The 21,119-nt window shown below is 62.0% G+C and overlaps 2 protein-coding genes across 9 annotated transcripts in view; one reads left to right on the top strand and one right to left on the bottom strand.

Moving 5' to 3' along the window:
* The window catches only part of LOC109371681 (sodium-dependent neutral amino acid transporter B(0)AT3-like), a 9,892-nt gene extending 9,344 nt beyond the window's left edge, over window positions 1-548 (top strand). The window contains 1 exon segment of the mRNA XM_019624348.1: window positions 406-548. Within this exon segment, the coding sequence (XP_019479893.1) occupies window positions 406-548 (143 nt within the window).
* The window catches only part of TERT (telomerase reverse transcriptase), a 21,178-nt gene continuing 445 nt past the window's right edge, over window positions 387-21,119 (bottom strand). Inside the window, exons 2-16 of one of the 8 annotated variants that reach the window (XM_019624333.1) lie at window positions 19,646-20,978; window positions 14,224-14,419; window positions 12,885-13,065; window positions 11,935-12,114; window positions 11,137-11,295; window positions 8,644-8,739; window positions 8,007-8,092; window positions 7,771-7,884; window positions 7,451-7,522; window positions 5,795-5,983; window positions 4,684-4,810; window positions 4,171-4,232; window positions 2,389-2,513; window positions 1,655-1,792; window positions 387-1,178 (exon numbers count right to left, since the gene is read on the bottom strand). In XM_019624333.1, coding sequence (XP_019479878.1) covers window positions 1,075-1,178; window positions 1,655-1,792; window positions 2,389-2,513; window positions 4,171-4,232; window positions 4,684-4,810; window positions 5,795-5,983; window positions 7,451-7,522; window positions 7,771-7,884; window positions 8,007-8,092; window positions 8,644-8,739; window positions 11,137-11,295; window positions 11,935-12,114; window positions 12,885-13,065; window positions 14,224-14,419; window positions 19,646-20,978 — 3,162 coding nt within the window. In that variant the 3' untranslated portion in view covers window positions 387-1,074. Of the gene's footprint in view, window positions 1,204-1,654; window positions 1,793-2,388; window positions 2,514-2,832; window positions 4,233-4,683; window positions 4,811-5,794; window positions 5,984-7,450; window positions 7,523-7,770; window positions 7,885-8,006; window positions 8,093-8,643; window positions 8,740-11,136; window positions 11,296-11,934; window positions 12,115-12,884; window positions 13,066-14,223; window positions 14,420-19,645; window positions 20,979-21,119 lie in introns of those variants that run through there. The other 7 variants (XM_019624337.1, XM_019624335.1, XM_019624336.1 and 4 more) reach the window with 7 other exon arrangements.

Raw genomic sequence — 21,119 nt, 5'->3', positions numbered from 1 at the left:
CTGTGTGGGGCCCCCAACCTGCCAGCCAGCAGCATTAACACCTTGTTAAAAGTGCAAACTCCCCACCCCAGACCTGCTGAACTGGAAACTTGGGGGGCAGCCCCCCAAGTGTGTATGGTTCCAGGCCCAGGGGACCCAGAGCTCAGGTTGAAACCTGCTGCCTCACCTCGCAGGTCACCCCCAAGCTGGGCCAGTCAGCTGTAGGCGGGGCTGCACCTGCCCCTTCCCCTCATCCTTACCCCAGGAAACCCCTCCACCCGCCAGGCCCAGGACCCGTGCACACCACGCACCCAAACTCCTGTGCTTATACTTATAGAGAACAGCACTGACATAGCATTTTAACACAAAAGAAGGAGAAATGACACTTTGAAAACAATAAACAGGCTTGTTTTTTTCTTTCCACAGCTCTCCCCACACCCATCACTGGGGTGGTGGCCGTGCAGGAGGGGTCATGGGAGGTCACGTGCCGAGTGGACCAGCAGGCGAGTCTGCAAGTGCGGGCGGTGGACGGGTGGGGTGTGCAGGACACTTGGCTCCAGGAGGCCTGACAGGGCGCCGGGACAGGTGAGATCAGAGGCGTGGGTGTGCCCCGCGCGGAACAGCTGACTGGGCCTTTGGCTGATGGAGGCGCCCTGAGGTGCGGACTTTGGATGTGCTTTGGATGCGGCTGGGGGATCAGCCGGGGGTGGGGTGCTGCTCTAGGAGGGCGTGGCAGCTTGATTCGGGTGTTGCCCATGTCAGCAGGAAGGAGCCGCTCCCCTACACGTGGGCCATTGCTCTAGCCTGGGGTGACCCCACAAAGAGGGGTGACAAAGGTCCCTGACACTCCCTTTCCAGACACCAACGCCCTCAGGCTCTCCCAACTGCCCCCTCCTGGTGGCTGGCAGTTGAACGATGAAATGTGACCAGAAAGTGGGACTGGGGACAGGCGCTGCTTCCCTGACGCCGGGAGCTGACGCCTCCCGGGAGCAGCCCGGCCAGCAGCACGCGTCCTGGCGTCTCGGGGCACAGGGGCCAGACCCTCTGGGTGGGTCCAGCTGGGATGGGGTCAAGGGCCCAAGCCCAGCCCGGCCATCAGTCCAAGATGGTCTTGAAGTCTGCGGTCAGGGCAGGGTCAGCTGCTGTCTGCAGGGTGGCCAGTGTCGCCCTCGGGAGCTGTTGGCACAGCTGCGACTGGGCTGCGTGGAGACGACCAACGTCAGCCTTCCTCCCGGAAGAAACCGAGAACGTGCGTCACGCCAGCCTCACGGGCCCGCTGAGGCGCCAGGCGGGACGGCTGTGTGCTGGGCACCTACTGTGTGCCGGCTGGGCACCTACTGTGTGCAGGCCAGGCTCCAGGTGCTGGGAACCTCAGCAAGAGGCATGTGCCCATGTGGCCAGGGAGCAGGCTGTGGGCGTCAGGGCACAGCGGGCACGGCTCAAGGACAGGCCAGGGGTGCGTGGAAGGGCACGCGGGTAGCGGGATTAGAGGAGACGGAGGGAACGTGGTCCTGGGCGGAGGTGAAGTGACTGGGCGGGCGCACACTTGGCACCTGGCAGCTCCTGGGCCCGCCCACCCGTGACTGCGACGGAGGGGCCGACACTCAAGGACGAGGACGGGCCTGCACCTGCACCACGGGCACCTTGGGGCTGGGCCCACTCTGCCCACGCTTACCTGCCTGGAGCGGCCCCAGGAGACACTTGTAGGTGACGCTGTGACGAGACAACTTCAGCAGGAAGGCGTGGAGGCACAGCCACTTCACGGCTTCGGAAGGAAACGGGCCGGCGGCGCCCTTGGCCCCCAGCAACATCCCTAGGGGGACACAGGGGAGGCTGAGCCCCCGCCCGGCCCACGCCCCAGCGCTCCGCACAGGAGACTAGGGGTCCCGGCCAGGCTGAGGGCAGGAGCAGGGGACAAATGGGTGACTTCATTTCAGGGGCAGCTCCAACATAAGCACTGTGGAATTCTGGCAACTGAAATGTTTTCTTCAACTTCTCCAGAGAAACTTCCACAGAAGTCTGTGAACCTCAGGACCACGGGGACACAGCGAGGCCATGTGGAGGGAGGCTGGGCCCTGAGGCAGAGACGGAGTGGCCGGCCCGTGTTCCTTCCCGAGACGGGCAAGCGTCCCGAGCACCAGGGAGAGGTCCTGCCCGCCTATTCCCAAATGTCCCATCACGTTCCAATCATAAAGGACACCTGCCCACCCAGCGGAGGACGGGTGCCATGAGGTCAGTGCCAGAAGCGTCAAGAACCCCAACTCCGTCTCCGATCTCCGTGATGCCAGGGCCGCGGGCGCTCAGGGCGCACGGCAGCTGTGTTGGAAGCCTGAGGTAAGCATCCTGTGTTCCCAGCACCATGCGTGACCCTGACACCTGCCAGCCCAGCCCTGGGTCCCCTGCGCAAACCTGTGTTCTTGGCTTTCAGAAGGGCGTAGCAGCGGGACGCGGTGTCCGAGATGACACGGAGGAAAAACGCGGGGTTCTTCCGAACTTGCTGATTGAACGGGAGCTGGAGCACACAGGCGTGGAACCTGTTTATCAGGAAAAAATTTATCAGGAAAGCCTCCTGGCCGCAATGTGCATGTGTGTGTGTGCATGTGCCGGCGTCCGTCTGTCTGTACGTGTAGGTACGCACACAGCCACGTGTCCACATTCTACATGTGCACACGTGGGCATGGGCACACGACCAGCCCCCGCCAGGCGCCCGTGCTCCGGGCTCACCGACTGCCCGGGCCCTTTCTGGAAGCATGTGCACGTGTCCGTCCAGCCAGCAGTCTGACCTCTCTGACGGTCACCCTCATCCCCACTTACAGGAGAAGGGACCCAGGTCTGGAAACATGCACCTGTTTGGCCTGAGAGGAGCACACGTTCTGCAGGTGGGCCACCTTCTCCGGAGGGACAGGGGGAGCTCAGTGCAGCAGGGAGAGGCCTCCACGCGTGGATGCTGTTATCTCCCAACAGCCCGGCCCGGAGCCCACACTCGGACGAAAACAGAGCTAAGCCCGCGGGCACCAGACAGACAGACAGTGCCTGGCGAGTGTCCTGCTCTGAGCGCCAGGCACATCACCCAGCCTCACCTGCCGCAGCCCCGGTTGCCATGACCATCACGGCCCAGCTCCACATCCCCTGTCCTGCCATGGAGGGCACAGGGCCTCAGACCTCCTGTGAGCCTAACCGCCCATGTTTGGAAACAGCCAACATTTACGCCAGTGGGTGGGGACGCCTGTCCTGAGCCCAGGTCTCTACAACGTTCCCTGGCCGGCAGGTTTCCGGGGCCAGGGCCCCGCTGAGCAACAGGATCCCCTGGTGGGGATACGGCCAGGCCGGGCTGAACACGGGCAGGGCTGTCGGCGGGCGAGGTGACATGGCCCCAGGGACTTGGGGCTGAGGGCCTGAGCAGCGAGGTGTCACGGCCACCTCATCTGTAGCTGCGAGTGGCCTGTGGGCAGGTTCACACTCAGCACATTTCCAGGGAGGACGACGCAGGTCGAGGCAGGTATGCGACACAGAGAGCAGAGGTGCTGAACATGGGGCCTGGCCAACGGGACAACGGAAGGGCACGCATGGCCCGCGTGGTGGGACCACAGGGCACGGGCCCCCGGGGCTGAAAGCAGTTTCCTGGTGTGACAGGTCCTCCAACAGCCCTGTCCAGTTCCTGAGACACGACCTTGTCTCAAAGGAACCTGGTAACACAGACTCAAAGGCTCCCTGTCTCCGGGGAGATGGCTGTGGACCCCTCATCCGCCCTCAGCTCACAGCCACCAGCCCGACTCAGACTCTGGGCAGAGCATTTTCCAGGTGGCTCCTCCCTGAGCTGCCCAGGGGCCAGTCTCCCTGGAGACCATTGAGTGATGCCCACTCTGTCCCGAGGCAGGTGGGCAGGTGACTAGGGTGCTGTCCGTCTTCCCGAGGAACAGCAAAGCCATCTGTTCTCTGGGTCCCCCCAGGCGCCTGCCTCCCACCCCCGCGTGGGGCTGCCTTCCTCACGCTCCACAAGCCCCCCTTCTGCTGTAGGACAGGCCAGCACACAGGGACGTGGGGACCGCCGGGCCACCCTGGCCTTCCTGGTGGCTGGGAACAGGACCTCAAAAGCAGCAGAGCCAACATGGACGCGCACGAGGAAGCAGCTTTGTGACCACCCATGAGCTGGGGTACGGGACAGTCCCCACAGCACGCCGAGCAGCCCACCTGTAGGCCTGCAGCAGGAATATCTTGTGAACGTTTGTGCAAACCATCTGAAGACTGTTCACCTGGAGACACAGGAATAGGGGACACGGGAAACACGCCTGCAGGTTCAATCTCCACCTCTGCTTTACCCGCTCACATGGAGCGAGACGCCATCTTCCCTCCAGGGAGGCCCCACCAGCTCCCCGCGCAGCCCCTCGCTGCCTTGGGTGTGGCTGGGACTCCGCAGGGGCAGCTGGAGGGAAGGGAGAGCAGGCGTGCGCTGAGCCCAGCCAGGCGGATGTCCTGGGGCCCCGAGGCTCTGGAGCCAGCGCCCCCCGAGGCCCTGACCCCCACACCTTGCGAGGAGGGCCCTACGGCTAAGATGGGCAGGGGCTCCTGGATACACGCACGTGTGCGCACTGCACACACAATACACAACGGAGCTGTGAACCACGCAGGCTCCGCAGGTAGACTCTGAGCCACAGGGCGTCTGAGCTCCGAGGTCTGTGAGCTGCCCGCTGGCTGAGGGCTCACCTGCAGGTCCAGGAACAGACTGTGACACTTCAGCCTCAAGACCTTGAAGAGCTTGCGACGCATGCTGCGTCCGGCCTTGAAGCCCCGGCTGAAGGTGAGGCTGGCTCTGATCGAGGTCCGTGCGTAACTGCAACACACGGGTCCCGTGATGCGCGCGGGTCCACCTGAGCCCCTGCCGTCTACACATGTGTGTCCATCCACGCACCCTGCGGTTTCTCCCCGGAGAGGACGCCCCTCAGACACGTTCTCGGCATGACCCAGCCAATTTCCAAGGAGCCCCTTGTGCATCCACGCAGAACAGCTGGGATTTCCAACACAAGGAAAGGAGATCCCCCCCGCCCCACCCTCCTCCGCTTTGGAGTCGGCGCTTTTCATTCATGACGTGGCTGTGCCCGCTGAGTCCGTCCACATCTGTGCTGGGCCTGAGGCTGGGCTGCGAGCTCTTAGATTCAGGGGAACACAGGTTGCTAGGGCTGAACTGTGTCCCCCAAGTTCTCCCTGTGTGACTGTGTTTGGGGACTGAGGTTACATGAGGCCACGAGGGTGGGGCTCTGATCCAATGTGACTGGTGTCCTTCTCATAAGAGGGACACACCCGAGATGCTTAAAGGCAGGGGGCGCGGGGCAGGGGCAGCCGTGCGAGCGCGCGAGGAGGGGGTGGCTGTCTACGAGTCAAGGAAAGGCCTCATGAGAACCAGCCTGCCCACACCTGGATCTCTGACTCCAGCCTCCAGGACAAGGAGCGAACGGACGCCTGTGGTTCAAGCCATCGGTCTCTGGTAGTTTATACGGCAGCCCAAACTAAGGCAGGGACCCACGGTGCCACTGTCCTGCCCCCTGACAGATCAGAGGTGGCCATGAACCCGTGATGTCCAGTGAGGCTGTGGACAGGCTCTGAGATGTGTGCTTGCTCCATGAACACACCTGTGTCCACCAGGACCTGACACCTCTGGGCTCAGACCTGCACGGCCTCCCCATGGGCTGGGCCCTGAGCCCGCACACAGCTTCCTTCTCCCCACATGCAGACAGCTGCGCGCCTGGCGAGCTCCCTAGCCTGGCCTTTTGGGGCCGCGGCTGCCTGCGCACACGGAGCCGTTCCCCACGGCGCTCACCTGGAGTAGTCGCAGAGCACCTCCAGTGTGCGCGTGTCCAGCAGCAGGCCGCACCAGGGGAACAGGCAGTGGGCTGGCAGCTGCAGGGGGCCCTCGCCGCCCGGGGCGCCGTCCTCCACGGGGAAGTTCACCACCGTCTTCCGCAGGTTCGCGACGCAGCCGTACTCGGGCACGCCCCTGACCAGGGTCCTGAAGCACAGGGGCCACATCAACGCCGGGAGGAGGTGGGCGACCCGATGAACTTAAGAGACCAGGGTGGCCGCCAGGGGAGGGCAGCATGGAAACCCCAGGGACGGGCTGAATCCTGAGACCGGGTGGACGCCAGTGAATCCCGTCCGCAGGTGAGACAGGTGAGCAATGAACTCAGGCACCAGGCTGGGAACCGGGACAGGCAGGGCAGGTCCAGGATGGCACCTGGCCTGCAAGGGCCAGTTGTGTCCACGTGGCGAGGCCACGGCCCCTAGCCTTGCGTGCTGATTTGTAGGTGAGGTCGGCTTTACAGGTTGCATTCCACAGCAGGGACGGAGCAGCCATCGGTGGGAAGGCCCAGAGAGCAGAAGCCGGGTGTCCCGAGCGTGGAGACGGTCTCCACGGGGACCACGGCCTCAGCGCCTGGCCGCCCTGCCGCTGCCCTGCGGATCTGACAGCCTCGCCAGCCTTCACTGTCACATGGTGGACTCCTTGCGATAGCTCTGTTTATCTGTCCCCAGCGGTCCACTCTGAGCCACCACCTCCCTGCCCAACGCCCTCACAGCAGCAGCGCCCCCCAGACGGTCCATGACAGGGGCCACACTCCCTGTCTGTGCCGTGCCCTCTGGCAGTCATTGGCTGCACGTGGCTACGGACGTCTTTGAACGTGGCCGGTGCCAGAGGACCTGGGTGGCATTTAACTTTGGTGAATTGCCACTTGCTGGCATCCTGTCTGAGGGCCACTGTGTGTCAGCAGGATGCGTGCCCTGAGCCCTGAGGACCCCCGGGGGACGTGGGCTCCGGGGACGCCATCCAGATAGGTTTTCCAAAGACAGCCCAGAGACCAAAGGGAACCGTCCCTCGGGCGGCCACTCTTCCGAGGCTCCTGTTTTCTAATCTCCTCCCTTGGAAAACCAGCTTTAAAACAAGCCCGACTCCTGGGGCCCCAGGGGGACCGATGCCTGACAGGTCATGCTGAGGAAAGGGCCCTGCTGGTCTGGTTTCACCTTAAACAGCACAAACGTTACGACCAGGCCCCCACAGACCCCGTGCCCCGTCACGTTCTCTGTCCTCCTCCCATGACCCCAATGACCACCACAGAGAAAGGTGACTGCACGGAGGCACAGAGGGTCCACTCCTGGGTTTCCCTTCATAGCCACAGCCTCCGGGAGTGTCACTGCCCCCAACATCGTCCAGCGCGTCGCGTGCGCAGAATTTCCAAGGAGCCTTCGGGGCCCCAGCCCGGCCCCAACGCCAGAGCAACACACGCTCCCTCTGTGGGGCTTGCGCCCCGACAGCACGCTGACCCCAGGCTCCGCAGAGCTCGGCCGCCCGCCAGCTTTCAGCCCAGCACGACTGCCACGTGCCCTCAGCAGAGCACGGGCACGAGGTGACAGCTGTACGTGGGTAAGGACAGGTGTGTGTGGCCACAAAAGCACCCGCAGACACACGTGCGTGGGTTCTTACCTGAGAAAGGCCTTCGCGTGTGTCAGGTGAGGGGTGACCAGTAAGAAGTCGTCCACCAGGCGCAGGAGCAGCCTAGAGGAGACAGGCGGGAGGGGCGCCCACACCCGCAGGACAGTGACGTCACGTCTCCGTGGGACCCGCACTGGCTGGGACGGAGGGCAGAGGGCCGGAGCTCAGGCCAGCACAGCGCACGGCCCAGGACGCGGGGCCACTCAGTCCACGCCCGGGGACCTGCTGTGAAGCAGGGGCGCCCTGCCTGTGTCCAGGGGCCCAGAGTGCGAGGGGGGGAAGCAGCCACGCGCCGAGGCCAGCACCCTTACCCGTCGCGCTGGATCCCAGGGAACACCTTGCTCTCCATGTCCGCGTAGCACAGGCTGCACAGCAGGGTGGACAGCACCGAGCCCTGGGGGACACCCTGACACTGGACGTAGGACCTGGGGGGATGAGGTGGAAGGGGAGAATGCGTGCTCACGTCACACACGCCATCCCGCCCGGGAAGCCCTGCCACGTGGCGCGGCCCTTCCTACGGGGGTGGCAGCAGGCAGCCCCGACTCACTTGCCCCCAATCCTGATGACATGGCTGCACAGCAGGTGCCGGAAGAAATCCAGGAGGCTGCTGCTGGCCTCGTTCAGGGAGCAGCTCTGGAAGAGCAGGAGGGGTGTGTGTGTGTGGCGGGGGAGGGGGAGATGGGAGGTGGGCGGAACCGCGGGGGAGTGCATGGAAGGGCCGCACTTCTGGGTCTTCTGTGGTTCTGGCTGGGCTCACGGGCCCAGACACCTACGCCACACACTGTGACTGTGACACGTGGGCGGCCCCTGGTGGCCAAAGGAAGGTGTCCAGAGGTCTCAGAGCCTCACTGGGTGGACCGGCCTGACCCTAAAACCGGTTCTGTGAACAGCCATGGACTCAGGACCCATCTCTGCTCACGTGTGAGAGAAACGGGTTTCGCTGAGTCCTTCTGGGGGGGGGGGCCCACGGGGTCAAAACCAACGTGTCCTCCTAAAGGACATTTTCTTTTGGCCTCAAGATGAAAACTGCGGGAGAAGACGTCTCTCGCAAACCTTAGTGAGGCAGCGCAGCAGCACAGGACTCGGCGAGGCGGCAGGAAGAGAAAGTCCCTCCCGGCCACCGGGTGGCCCCGTGTCCACGCCCCCCGTCCCCGGCGGTGAGCCGGGCACCCGTCCACACTGACCTGCTCGATGACCACGGCGTCCCTCAGCGAGCTCGTCTCCTGCAGGTGCTGCACGAACTGCCTCATGTAAGGCTGGATGTCCATGAAGGTGGACACCTGCGGGCGAGAGGACGGGGCGTGAGGCGGTGGTGCCACCCTCCCCGAGCCCCGGCTGGGGCACCGACAAGCGGCAGTCCCATCACGGAAGACCGAGTCGGGGTCGGGACAAACCTGGGAGGCCCTGCCACGCAGCTTGTTTGGGAAAGGGGCAACGGAGGTGCTGGGGAGCAGGACAGTGTGACGAGACCTCAGGGGATGGCACCTCCGGTCACCTCCCCAGTGACTGCTACGCCCGACAAGACGCAGATGAAGCTGCTTGGCGGGGCTGCAGAGGCAGGACACAGGGGGGCTCGGGTCCAGTACTGGGGCGCATCCCACATCCACCCCGACGTCTCCCTGAGGCCTGCCTAGCCCACTGTGGGAGGTGCAGCCTGAGCAGAAATGGGGGCTATGACTGAAGACAGTTGGGGTTCAGGGCCACCAAAGCAGCTGGGACTGAGGGTTGGATCCCGGGGGAATGAGGCCACAGAGAAAGGAGCCAAACTGAGAGATTCCTCCTCTGGCCGGCGCTCAGCCAGCTGGGGCGAGGGGCTGAGGGGAGCCCGGCCCACAGGGGCTCACACCTGCCCTCAGGTGAGATGGCAGCAGGCCACAGCCAGGGCAGGGAAAGTGACAGAAACCAGCCCCGCACAGTCTAAAGACAACCCAGGATGAAGGCCATCCCTAACTCTAAGTGTCAGAAGGATGCTGTCCTCTCTGGAAGTAAACGTTATGCAAAACCTATGCTTTACATGTGTTTATTCAAAAGCCAGGCAACTCATGGGAAAAACAACAAGGCGTGCTGAAGAACTGGCCTGCGTGACCAACCCTCAAGTAAACAGCAGAAACACACGGCAGGAACCCACCGCAGCCAAGGTGGCTACTGATTTACCGGATTTGAAAATCAACGAAGATGGGAGAACCAATAAAACAAGGGAGAAGATGGAGACTTTCACCAGACACCCAGAATCCATGAGAAAACTTACATGGGGTTTCTAGAACTGAAAAATAGAATAGCTGGACTGGAGAATTCAGTAAATGGATTTAGTGAAGGATTAGAGACAGAAAAAGAGAAACTCAGTGAACCGGAAGTCCGGATGTGAGCAGCAGGGCAGGGTAACACCACCACACACGGGCCGGCCGGGCAGCGCGCTGGTTAGGAGCTGGCTTCGGGCGCCAGCTCTGAGCAGCAGGGCCCCGGTTCGGATCCCACATGAGGGTCAGTGACACTGCCCTCTACAGCTAAGATGGTGAACAACAGCTCGACCTGGAGCTGGGCTGCTGTGAGTCGCCGGCATCGGCGTAGGCTGCAGTGTGTGGCCGGCAGCCAGTGTGAGCAGCCGTGAGCCGCCGTTTAAGGGCCAGCGACCGATCTGCCTCAGCCGGGAAGAGCGCAATGATAATACCAACATGGGCCAGTGAAGCAACGTCCTCCACAACTAGACTGAAGAACAAAAGGACAGCAACTTGTCTGTCCCCTTCCCTGATTCCGCAATGCTGTTCCCCTCCCCCAACTCCCGAATACAATCTTAAAAAAAAAAGAGAATACCACACACAAACATTAATTCAGAATGGACCCAGGCCTGAATGTGAAAGCTAGAGCCGTAAACATTCTAAAAGAAAGCACAAGAATGACGTCATGACTTGGGGGCAGGTTTTTTACACAGAACACAGTTGGAGCCATAAACGGTGGAAAAGTGGACTTCTTTAAAATTAAAATCTGTTCATCAAGACTCCACTTGCGACTGAAAAGGCAAGACAAACCAAGACATTTGCAAGACACACATGTGACGGAGGACATGAGCCCAGAACACGTGTGGGGAGGCCACCTGAACAGGTGTCCGCAAGACAAGACGTGTGCGTGAAAGGCGCTCGACCCCGGCCGGGGCTCTTCACGCACGCCCTTCCCAAGCATCTCTGGGGAACAGCAGCTCCTGCCTTCCCCACGGCACTGCACTGAGGGGCTGGGTGCCTCACACTCCAACACGCTCACGAAGACGGCTCAGGGACCCCCACGTTGACCGAAACCGTCGTCCTTTCCCAGCGTCCCTGAGGCCTAAGGCCACTGTGAGGAGAAGTGGCCGGCGAGACACCGGCCACGGAGCACTTGGCCCCACAGTGCAGCCACCGGCCAGGTGTGGGCTCCTAGGGGAGCGGCCACGGGGACAGCACTGAAACACGTGCACAGCTCTGCAGCCGCCCATGTCCCTCCTCTGCCCAAACCCGTGAGCGGTCCCAGGGGCCCTGTGAAGGGACAGCAGGCGGGAGCGGCTTGAAGAGAGGCCTGAATGTGACGTGAGCAAGAGCATGAGGATGAGAGGACAGCGGCTCCTCCAGCACAGAAGTGAGCGGCCGGGGACAGGCCAGGCAGCAGGGACAGATGCTCCTGTCACTGTCACACCCCTTGGGCCGTACGTGTCTTTTGAAGGACTTGCGGACGTGTCCGTGGGCCGCCCTCTGCACCACGGCGTAGTGGCGCGTGCAGTAGGTGTGCTCTGGGGGCTGGATCACGTTGGCCACGACCTCCAGTAGCCTGTCCTGAGGGAGGGTGTCGTACGCCCCCGTCACGTCGACCTACGTGGACGGAGGTGCTGTTTGCAGGCTGCCCACGCACCCACCTCGGCCCGCCGTGTCCCAGGTCTGCCCATTCTGCCCTGCCGAGCTGGGCCCCGACCTGCCCTTAGCAAACTCTAGGGTGACGAGGACACAGCGGGACCCGGGAGCCCCTGAACTCCCCGCCCACAGCACCGTCCCAGCCACACACGCCCCTCAGACTGTCACCCCAAGATGGGCCTGGGTCCGTCTCTACACCCCACATCCCCCAGACTGTGACACCCCGGAGTGGGCCGGGTCCCTCTGAGTGCACGCTGGTGACCAGCAGGCACCTGGTGAGTTCTAGGGCACCTGGACTTCGTGAGCTGAGCAGGTGGCAGTGTCAGATCCCGCCCCCCAAGAGCAGCCCCATGGAGTCAGAGTGCAGTCAGAGGCCACACCAGCTGGGACGGTTCACAGCTTCTGTCCTCGGGAGCTGGGTACACCCAGCAGACGGGACGCCTACCCCTCGGTGCTCCCAACCCAGGTAGACATGGGGCCTGAAGAAGGCTGGCTGTGCCCCACACCCCCAGACCCCCAAAGCGAAGGCGGGGTCACCGAGGTCCCGTGTGGAGCTGGCTCCCTGGGGGCGGGCCAGAGGGACTGGAGTGGGGCGCCCACCTTGACGAAGTACAGCTGAGGAGCAGGGTCCTGGGTGCGCACGCGCAGCGCGAAGGCCCGCCAGGCGCGGTAGGTGTCGTCCAGGCCCATCACGGAGGCGCCCAGGAGCCCGGGCCGCCGTGCCCGCTCGTAGTTCAGCACGCTGAACAGCGTCTTGACTTGCGAGATGACATGCTGCACCTGTGGGGCCGGCCCAGGACAGTGGCCGCATCAGGCGATGCTCCCAGCCCAGGGGACCTGGGGCCTGACTGCCCCACCCACCTCCAGTGCTGGGGACAGGGACAGGGACAGCTCCACCTCTGTGCCTCTCCCGCCACCCAGCTCCCCTCAGACACGGGAAGGGCCAGATGGCTGACCTGCCCACGTCCACCTCACTCACAGGGACCCTTCCTGGAATCCCAGAGCCATGACTAAAACCACAGCTACCTGCACGTGGGACCCCCTCCCCCACCAGACGGGGAGGGGAGCTGCCTCCTGGGGACCCCGACCCCATCGACAGGGAGCCCATCTTTACTCCCAGACCACACCAGGTCCCTAACCTACAGACAACTGTACTTTCTTGTTTGGGGGCACCAATATGACAAAATCACCCCCAAACACTACAAAGAGACACTTGGAAGCGGTCAGACACAGACAGACATGCTGTGAAGGGATGGGGTGCTGACCACGGGGTGAGCTCCCACGGGGTCCGGGCCTGGCTCCTTCTGCCCCGATTTTGGAGAGCACACCCCCATACTACAGCAGGACCCCAGTCACCACGTGGGTCCCTCGTGCCACTAGTCCGTGTCTGTGGGTTCCCGGAGCCTGTTCCGCAGCTTCGAGGGCTGGCCCTCCTGTGAGCACAGCCGTTCACGGCGCTCGGCCCACCCTGCGTGGCCTCCGGGCTGGACACGGGACACCACGCCTATGGTCAATGCACTTTGCTTAGAAAATGAAACAGAGGCGGTGACCTTCTTGTCTCTGCGCAAGGTCCTGCCTCCCGCGACGTAGTGCATGTTCACGATAGGCCGCAGCCCACTGGGCTTGGGGAGGAACCGGAGTCTGGACTGCAGCAGAGCCGGTCTGGCTTCCCGAAGCTGCTGGACCTCATCATCCGACAGTTCTCGAAGTTGCAGCCTATCGAAGTGCTGTCTGAAACAGAGAGCCGTGTGGGACGTGGCTCAGGGCCATGCGGGAACCCAGGGGGGTCACCTGTGAGGGCGGCACGGTCCAGACTGCACGAACACGCTGACCCGATGCCGCTGGGCTGCCCTTCCCGCGGGCCCAGAACACAGGCTCCCTCTGTGCAGTCCTGTGTAGGGCAGGCTGGGATGGGACCCCTGAGCGAAAGACCCCATGCTCTGCCACGTGGAGTGAGCGGGGAGCTACTCGGTACAGCTGAGAGGAGCAGAACCGTCTCCCCGGGATCGCCAGCTCCCTGCCGGCCTTTCCTGCGGCCGCCCACAGGGAGGGGCTGGCCAAGGATGCTCGTGGGCCATGGCCCCAGCAGCAAAGGCAGGTCAGAGAGTGCTGTCCATCATAGGACATAGGACACGAATGCCCACCGGAGAGGGTGACGATCCCACGGTCCCCACGGTGAGTCTGAATGGCAGCTTTGGATCACACACCATGAATTACTTCAATTATTAGAGTGCACCGCGTATCGACTCAGACCCACGATCAAGGCCTCCAGTCCTGTCCAGGACACAGGCCCCAGCGTCCAGGGCTCAGGTTCAACCTGCGCGTGCACGGAGGTCCTGCTGTGGCCACTTCAGGGTCCTCGCTGAGCTGAGGACACAGGGTGCCTCAGCCAGGCTGGCCCCAGAGAGGAGGGCTTGTCTGTCGGCCGACACGTCCCTAACCTGACGGGGTCCCACCCAGCTTACGCTGACTACAGTCATTCACGACGGACCCAAAACAGCCGCTGGGCAGCTGAGACAAATCCCCTCAGAGGCAAGTCAACCTTCTGGAAGTTTCTGCCTCAGGGTTCTGCTTCACAGCAGGACGCCTGTCCCCACTTTCCACAGTGAGTGGTCAAGTGGGCAGGTTTCATCATCTTGTGACACAAACCTCACTTATTCTGAGTGAATTAAAATAGAATCTGACCATCTGACCACGGGCAGGGACAGGCCAGCGGTTTGCTGGCACCGTTGTTCCTGCTCTCGAGACCCTAGAGGTCATCTAGCTCCAACCCAACACTGCAGGTAAGGAAAGGGGGGCTGCAGGCGCGGCGCGTGGCGGGGCGCTGGGCCCCGGGCGGGGCGGGACTGAGACGGAGAACCCAGCGGCGCCAGGCTCCACCGGCCACACCTGATGCCCATGCTTTGCAGCTGGCTCCAGACGCTCTTCCGGAAGAAGAAGAGCCGGTTCTTCTGAAACGCGGTCTCCGTGACGTAGAAGAAGGACCGCAGCAGCTCGACCACGTACGTGCCCATCAGCCAGCGCAGGAACTTGGCCAGCAGCGCCTCCCTCCGACGGTGCTCAGCGGCCAGGACAGGGCGGCCCCCTGAGAGCAGAGGGGCAGGGCTCAGCTCACGCCCACCCGTGCTGCTGCCGGGGGCGCCTGACACGCACATGTGGGGGCCAGACCGGCTGCTGGCGCCACGGGCAGGGTCCCCGAGAGGCACACACAGGAAGAATGAGTGACGTGCCTACAGACTGCTCAAGTGAGAGCGTCTCGGGTATGTGGGGCTTTTGTAAAACGTCTTGTTGATCAGTTTCATTGCTTTTCACGTTTTTAACGTGGCCACCAGAACATTTTAAATACACGTGCCCCCATACACTTCCACTAGACAGCGATGACGTGGAGCAGGACGGAGAGTGTAGAGACACGCTCCACGCCGGGACACAGCTGGGTGCCGGTCCGTACGATTTCAGGCATCGTCACTGAGCAGCACGGTCCCCAAAGGCCTGGGGCTCTCCAGGCTCAACAGCCCGGCGAGTGGAGGCAGTGACACACCAGCTAAGGGGCGCCCCATGCCGCGGGCCACGACTGCTGTCCTTCTCTGGGGGCCTCTGCATTTCATTCTGTGCACTTGGAAACACCGTGACCCAGGGTCCACGGGTGTCGCCAGGCTGCCACGGGGCCACGGCAGAGAGCAGCACGGAAAGGAGAAGGGACCCAGGGGCAGGCCTGGGGCGGAAGGCAGAACGGTGAACAAAGATGACGGGGTACAGCTAAAGGAGCAGAGAACACAGCGTGTCTAGTGGGGACGTAAGCAGCGTAGGCGGGCAACAGCACACAGGCGGGAAAGGCGACCAGGCTAAGGGATACTGAGGCCTCATGCTGTCCAGGACAAGACAAGGGAATAGAAATTCTAGCTGCTGGGAGGCAAAACCAGACGGAGAACACACAGTAGGAGCTGCAGTCGGCCAGGAAATGAGGAGTCAGGACGTGGGAAAGGCAGGCAGAAGGAAAACACACAGACAAGTCTGCGATCACCGAGAAACGCAAACAAGTCCATCTCCGGGAAAGCGGGAAGGACTGGCTGGGTCAAACATAAAACGTCAGCTACGTGGATAGGAAAGGGTTCAAGATAAAAGTTAAAGGACGAAAAACAGTAGAAGATGTAAACAACCAAAAGGCAGGCAGTGCAGCCGTCCTACGAGCATCAAACAGGCTTTAAGATAGAAAGAATCACTAGACATTTGTCAAGAAGATAAACCTTCTAAATGGTGCGTGCGTCTCACAAAACCACGGGAACACTGTCAGAACAGGAGCTGGGCACACGCCGAGCTAGACGCACACCACTTAGCGCCCATCACCGGGAGGGCACGTGGGTTTCTCACGGCACGGCAACACATCTGACGCAGTGACACAGACCCCACCCCGGCCTCAGGGCACAAGAGGCACCGGTGAGGACTGTCCACGCAGGAGATCCCAGAGCAGGTCTGCACATTTCAGATACCTGGGATCACTGAGACACCACACAACTGAGCTGGAAATTGGCAACAAAAATAACTTAAGGACTGGCCAAGTGGCGCGTTGGTTAAGAGTTGGCTTGGGATGCCAGCTCTGAGCAGCAGGGCCCCGGTTCAGATCCCACATTGAGGGCCAGTGACACTGCGCCCTCTACAGCTAAGATGGTGAACAACAGCTCAACCTGGAGCTGGGCTGCCGTGAGTCACCGGCAATGGCGTAGGCTGCAGTGGGGCTGGCCGGCAGCAGGTGTGAGCTGCTGTGAGCAGCCGTCCAATGGCCGGCGAGCAATCTGCCTCACCCAGGAAGAGCGCAATGATAATATCAACATGGGCCAGTGAAGCAACGTCCTCCACAACTAGACTGAAGAACAAAAGGACAGCAACTTATCTGTTCCCCTTACCCAATTCCCCAGCGCTGTTCCCTCCCCCAATTCCCCAATAAAAAAATCTTCAAAAAAAAAAAAAGATAACTTAACACGTCCATGCATTTGGAAAATGAAAGTCATGTCTAAGTAACTCACTGGTCAAAGAGATGATAGAAGAAACTATTATACAAAAAACTGAAATGCAGTCAATATCAAACTGTGAGCCACACATCAGAGCACGGGTGTCACTGAGCAGGACGGAGGGCAACGCACGCCAGAGGTCAGAGGTCAGAGCAGAGCTGATGCAAGCAAAGGACACAGCCGTCGGAGAAACTGCCAGAATTCCAAACAAAGCCCCAATAAAGGCCCCACCTGGACGCCACTGTGCAGGTCCAGGCGGCCTGGGCAGGAGGGACACTCCTGGTGCAGTTCAGGGAAAGCAATCATGTGGTGGGGTGCGAGGCAGAGCACAGCGTATGCCAGCGCAGTGCATGCCCAGGTTAGGGGACAGGGGTCGCCACCAGCCCAAGGGGGGCCGGGGAGAGGCAGCTCCCGAGTTCCCACAGGAGTCCGTCTTGCCAAGTTTCTAGCAACACTCAGCAGCAGATACGGCCAGCCTGATAGTCGGGCCTCCAGGAAGGGGGACCAGGGAGCCACAGGGAGTCGATGGCCTGCAGCACGGCCGGCAGGACAATGGTCAAGGCTGGCAAAGGAGCCCGGACGCTGTGGACGGAGCGCTCGGCAGGGCAGACAGCCTGCACAGAGAAAGGGGTGCCCAGCAGGAGACGTGGCGGAGGTGACCACGGACAGCCACGATCAGAACAAGTGCCTGAGGCTAAGGCTGTCCTGTGCATCGTTTATTCAGCCGGGGGGCAACTGCATGGCAGAAGCCACGAAAGGAACAGATGCCCTATAGCAAGCGACTGAGGACACCACAGAGGTCCAGGGCCTGGGTCCCAGCCGCCCAGGAAAACACCACCTTGAAGTCAGACGTTGTCTGAAACCGGGGAGCAGTCCCAGCCCGAGCCCCAGGATGAAATGAGTCACACAACAGCTGACTCGACCGAGCCCCGCATATTCGAGGGCCACCTCTGCTGCTGCTTAGCAGTATCACCCTGTACACCCCAACATTGTTAAGAAGTAGACTTCATGTTATGTGGGTTTTTTCCCCCTACTATTAAAACAAAACCCCCAAGTTGCTGGAAGGTCACCTTGCTGTCCCCATCACCTGGCCCTGGGGTCTCTTGGGAGCCTGAGGGCGTGCCTCCCACCCTCCACTGCAACTGTGATATTTTGGGGTGGGGGTAGGCATTTTAGGGCCCCCACCCCAGGAGCCTATGATGTGCAGGCACGCCTGGCTGTAATGGAGGGCTCAGAACCATCTTTTTTCTACAAGCATCACAGGGGTTGTGGGAGGTCACATGGCAAAACGCAGGTCTGTTCTTGCCGCTACTCAGTCGGGGGAGCTGAGAGGGTGGCTGGTCCTGTCCACTCCTGGCCCTTGGTCCTGACAAAAGTGAACTGGCAACGAACAACAAGCGCTGGCGAGGCTGTGGGGAAAAGGGAACCCTGGTGCACTGCTGGTGGGACTGCAGATTGGTGCAGCCATTATGGAAATCAGTATGGAGGTATCTCAAAAACCTGGAAATGGGGCTTCCGTGTGACCCAGCAATTCCACTCTTAGGTATCTATCCAGAGAAACCCAAGACTCTACGTAATTTGAAAAAATATATGTACCCCGATGTTTATTGCGGCGCTATTCACAATAGCCAAGACTTGGAAACAACTGAAATGCCCATCGGTAGACGACTGGATTAAGAAACTGTGGTACATTTATATAATGGAGTATTACTCAGCTATAAAAAATGAAATCATACCGTTTGCAACGATATGGATGGACTTAGAGACTATTATGTTAAGTGAAATAAGTTAGACAGAGAAAGACAGATACCATAAGATCTCACTTATATGTGGGATCTAAAAAACTGAATGAACAAGGAAAGTAAACAGAATGGTCTCAGAGACACAGGAAAAACTGATGGCTGTTAGTTGGGAGGGGGTGGGGGTGAGGGAGAAAGGGAAGGGGTTAGACAGCGTAAATACGTAACTACAATATTGCCACAGGGACATGAAAGACAGTTCGAGGAATAGAATTAATAATGTTGTGAATATTCTGTAGGGTGTCAGATGGTCACGTCTTGCTAGGGAGACCGCATCATGGATGGGGTAGAGGCTTGATCACTGCACTGTACACCTGAAGCTGATGTTGTATAATATTGTATGTCAGCTATAAATGAATATATATATATGTGTATATATATATATATACATATATATATATACACACACACACACACATATAGTCATGGGACGTGGGGTATAGTGTGGGAGTGGGGTCAAGGGAACTGTAATAGATATGTATGATGTGGGGGGGCGGCGGATTGGGGGTGGAGGGTGTCACTTTAAGGGGTAAAAAGTATAACTAGTGTGCTGTGTTGTACAGCTGAAACTAATTTAAAAAATAAAAATAAAACAGTGAACTGGCATCTTAAGATGCCTAGCCACAGAGCTGGGAGGACCATGGGTGGAGCTGAGCCCCTTAACTCTCTAGTCCTGACTTCCTGTTAAACTTTGTGGCAACTTCTGGGGCGAGGGACGCCACTTTGGTCTTAGGGTTTTTTCCACGCGAGTGTGGGTACACACTCCTTGGTGGCTTTGTTTTTCTTTTCCCAAATACACTGTTCTCTTGGTGGGTTCCCTGGGGAAGCATTTGGCCAGTGGATTACGCAGACGGGGAGGGTGCTGCCGAGGGGGCGGGAGGGGGCTGGGCGGGAAGGGGTGCGCCATCAAGCCCAGAAATGGAAAGGGGTGGGGGTGGGAGGGAGACACCGCAGGCCAGCCTCGGGAACGCCCTGTGAGCACCCGGGGGGCAGTCCACTTCCTGACCCGGGAGGGCGTCCTGCTGCTCGCTCTGCTCCCCGCTGGCCTCTAAGACGGGGCTGGGGTCCTTTTCACTCGCTCGCCTGCCCTGCCCCGGACAGCGGAGGCTCGATGAACACTTAAATCGGGGCCTGTACGTGGGCTGACCAGATGCTGTCGAAGTCGGGAGCTTTATCTCACACCCCCCAGAAAAGTGGGTTCTCGCCCCAGCCTGCATTTCTACCAGTGGGGCACCACTTCATGGCGATAAAGCTTGAACTCAAAAAAGGGGCTGTGGATGGCGCGGAGGCGCGCTCCCGAGATCCCCGCATTTCCGTGCTGTGCCGCAGCCCTGCTCCACGCGTCCCAGCGGCTCGCCGCCCGGGAGCTGCCTGCGTCCACGCAAGTCCTGCAGGCTGACGCAGGCTGGGTGGGAGACAGGTCAGAGTCAGAGCCGGCAGGGAGCCAGCCCACAGCACCCCTCCGGCGCGCCGGGGCCGGGGCCTGCAGCGCCAGCGCCCCCTCACCTGGTTTCCGGCCTAGCCAGGCGCAGTCCCGCACCTTCATCTTCCAGGTCAGCTCCTGCACGGAGAGCTTGGCGTGCTTCCCCAGGGACACGAACTTCTTCACGTTCTTCAGGAAGCGGCGCTCGTTGTGCCTGGAGCCCCAGAGGCCCGCGGGCACCAGGCGGCGAAGGCACGCCCGCAGGAGCCCGTACACGTGCCAGGGGCTGCTGTGCTGGCGGAGCAGCTGGACCAGGCGCTGCGGGCCCGCATCCTCCTCCCGGGCGCAGGCGCCTGCTCCGCGGGGCCCATGGTCGCCGGACCCCGCTGGGGTGGCCGTGGCCCGCAGCGGGCAGTGAGTCCTGAGGAGCGCGCCGTAGGGACACCGCGCGTGGTTCCTGAGCAGCTCCCGGAACAGGGGCCTCATCTGCCAGTAGCGCGCGGGTAGCCGGCGCGTCCTGCGGGGCGCCCCCGGCGGCGGGGGCCGGGCGTCCAGGAAGATGGCCTCCACGAGCCTCCGGGCCCCCGCCAGGCTGGGCTGCAGGGAGCTGAGCAGGAAGGAGGCGCGCAGGCGTTCTCCGCCGCCCGAGCAGTAGAGGAACTGCTTGGTGTCGGCGACCGCCGTGGGCCCGGGCGCGTCCTGGGGACGTGGCCGCCGAGAGGACGGGCAGCCGGCCGCTCGCTCGCCCGGGAGCAACCGGAGGGGCCGACGGGGCCGACGCGGCGCGCTCTCCCCTGACGCGGCTGCCCCGGCAGCTCGGGTACGTGTCACCGCGCGGGGATCGCGGTCGGCCGGCCCGCGCGCCCTGCCCGGCTGGGCCCAGGACGCCTGCGCGGCGAGGCCTCGCTGCGGCTCCGGCTCCGGCTCCGGCTCCGGCTCCGGCTCCGGCTCCGGCTCCGGGACCTGGCCGCACCTGCGCCTCTTGGCCCGAGGCGGACTTTCCCGCTCGCCGCCCGGACGCCGCCGAGAGCCGGGAGCCTCCCCGCCGCCGCCGCTCCAGGCCCCGCGCGCGGGCTCGAGGCCGGCGCGTCCCGCGGCGACGAGGTCGTAGAGCGGCGGCCCGCACACCTGGTAGGCGCAGCTCGGGGCCACCAGCACGTAGAGCGCGCAGCGCGCCAGCAGGTGGGCGAGCACGTCGTCGCCCACGCGGCGCAGCAGCAGCCCCCACGCGCCGCTGCCCCGCAGCGCGTCGGTCACCGTGTTGGGCACGTAGCTGCGCACGCTGGTCGTGAAGGCCACGGGCGGGCCGCCGCGGGCCTCGTCCAGCAGCGCGAAGCCGAAGGCCAGCACGTTCCTGGCGCCGCGCTCGCACAGCCGCTGCACGACCCGGGCCACCAGCTCCTTCAGGGAGGACACCTGGGGGGGGTCCCACGTCACGGGGGACGGCGGAGTGCGGGCGCCGGCGCGCAGCCTCGTCCAGCCGCGTCCCCCACCGCCATCCCCACCGCCATCCCCACCGCCATCCCCATCGCCATCCCCACCGCCATCCCCATCGCC

Source organism: Hipposideros armiger, unplaced genomic scaffold, assembly GCF_001890085.2.
Source record: "Hipposideros armiger isolate ML-2016 unplaced genomic scaffold, ASM189008v1 scaffold_585, whole genome shotgun sequence".
Classification (NCBI taxonomy): Eukaryota; Metazoa; Chordata; class Mammalia; order Chiroptera; family Hipposideridae; genus Hipposideros; species Hipposideros armiger.
The sequence above is the reverse complement of the archived record's forward strand: the minus strand, read 5'-3'. Positions and strand labels throughout refer to the sequence as shown.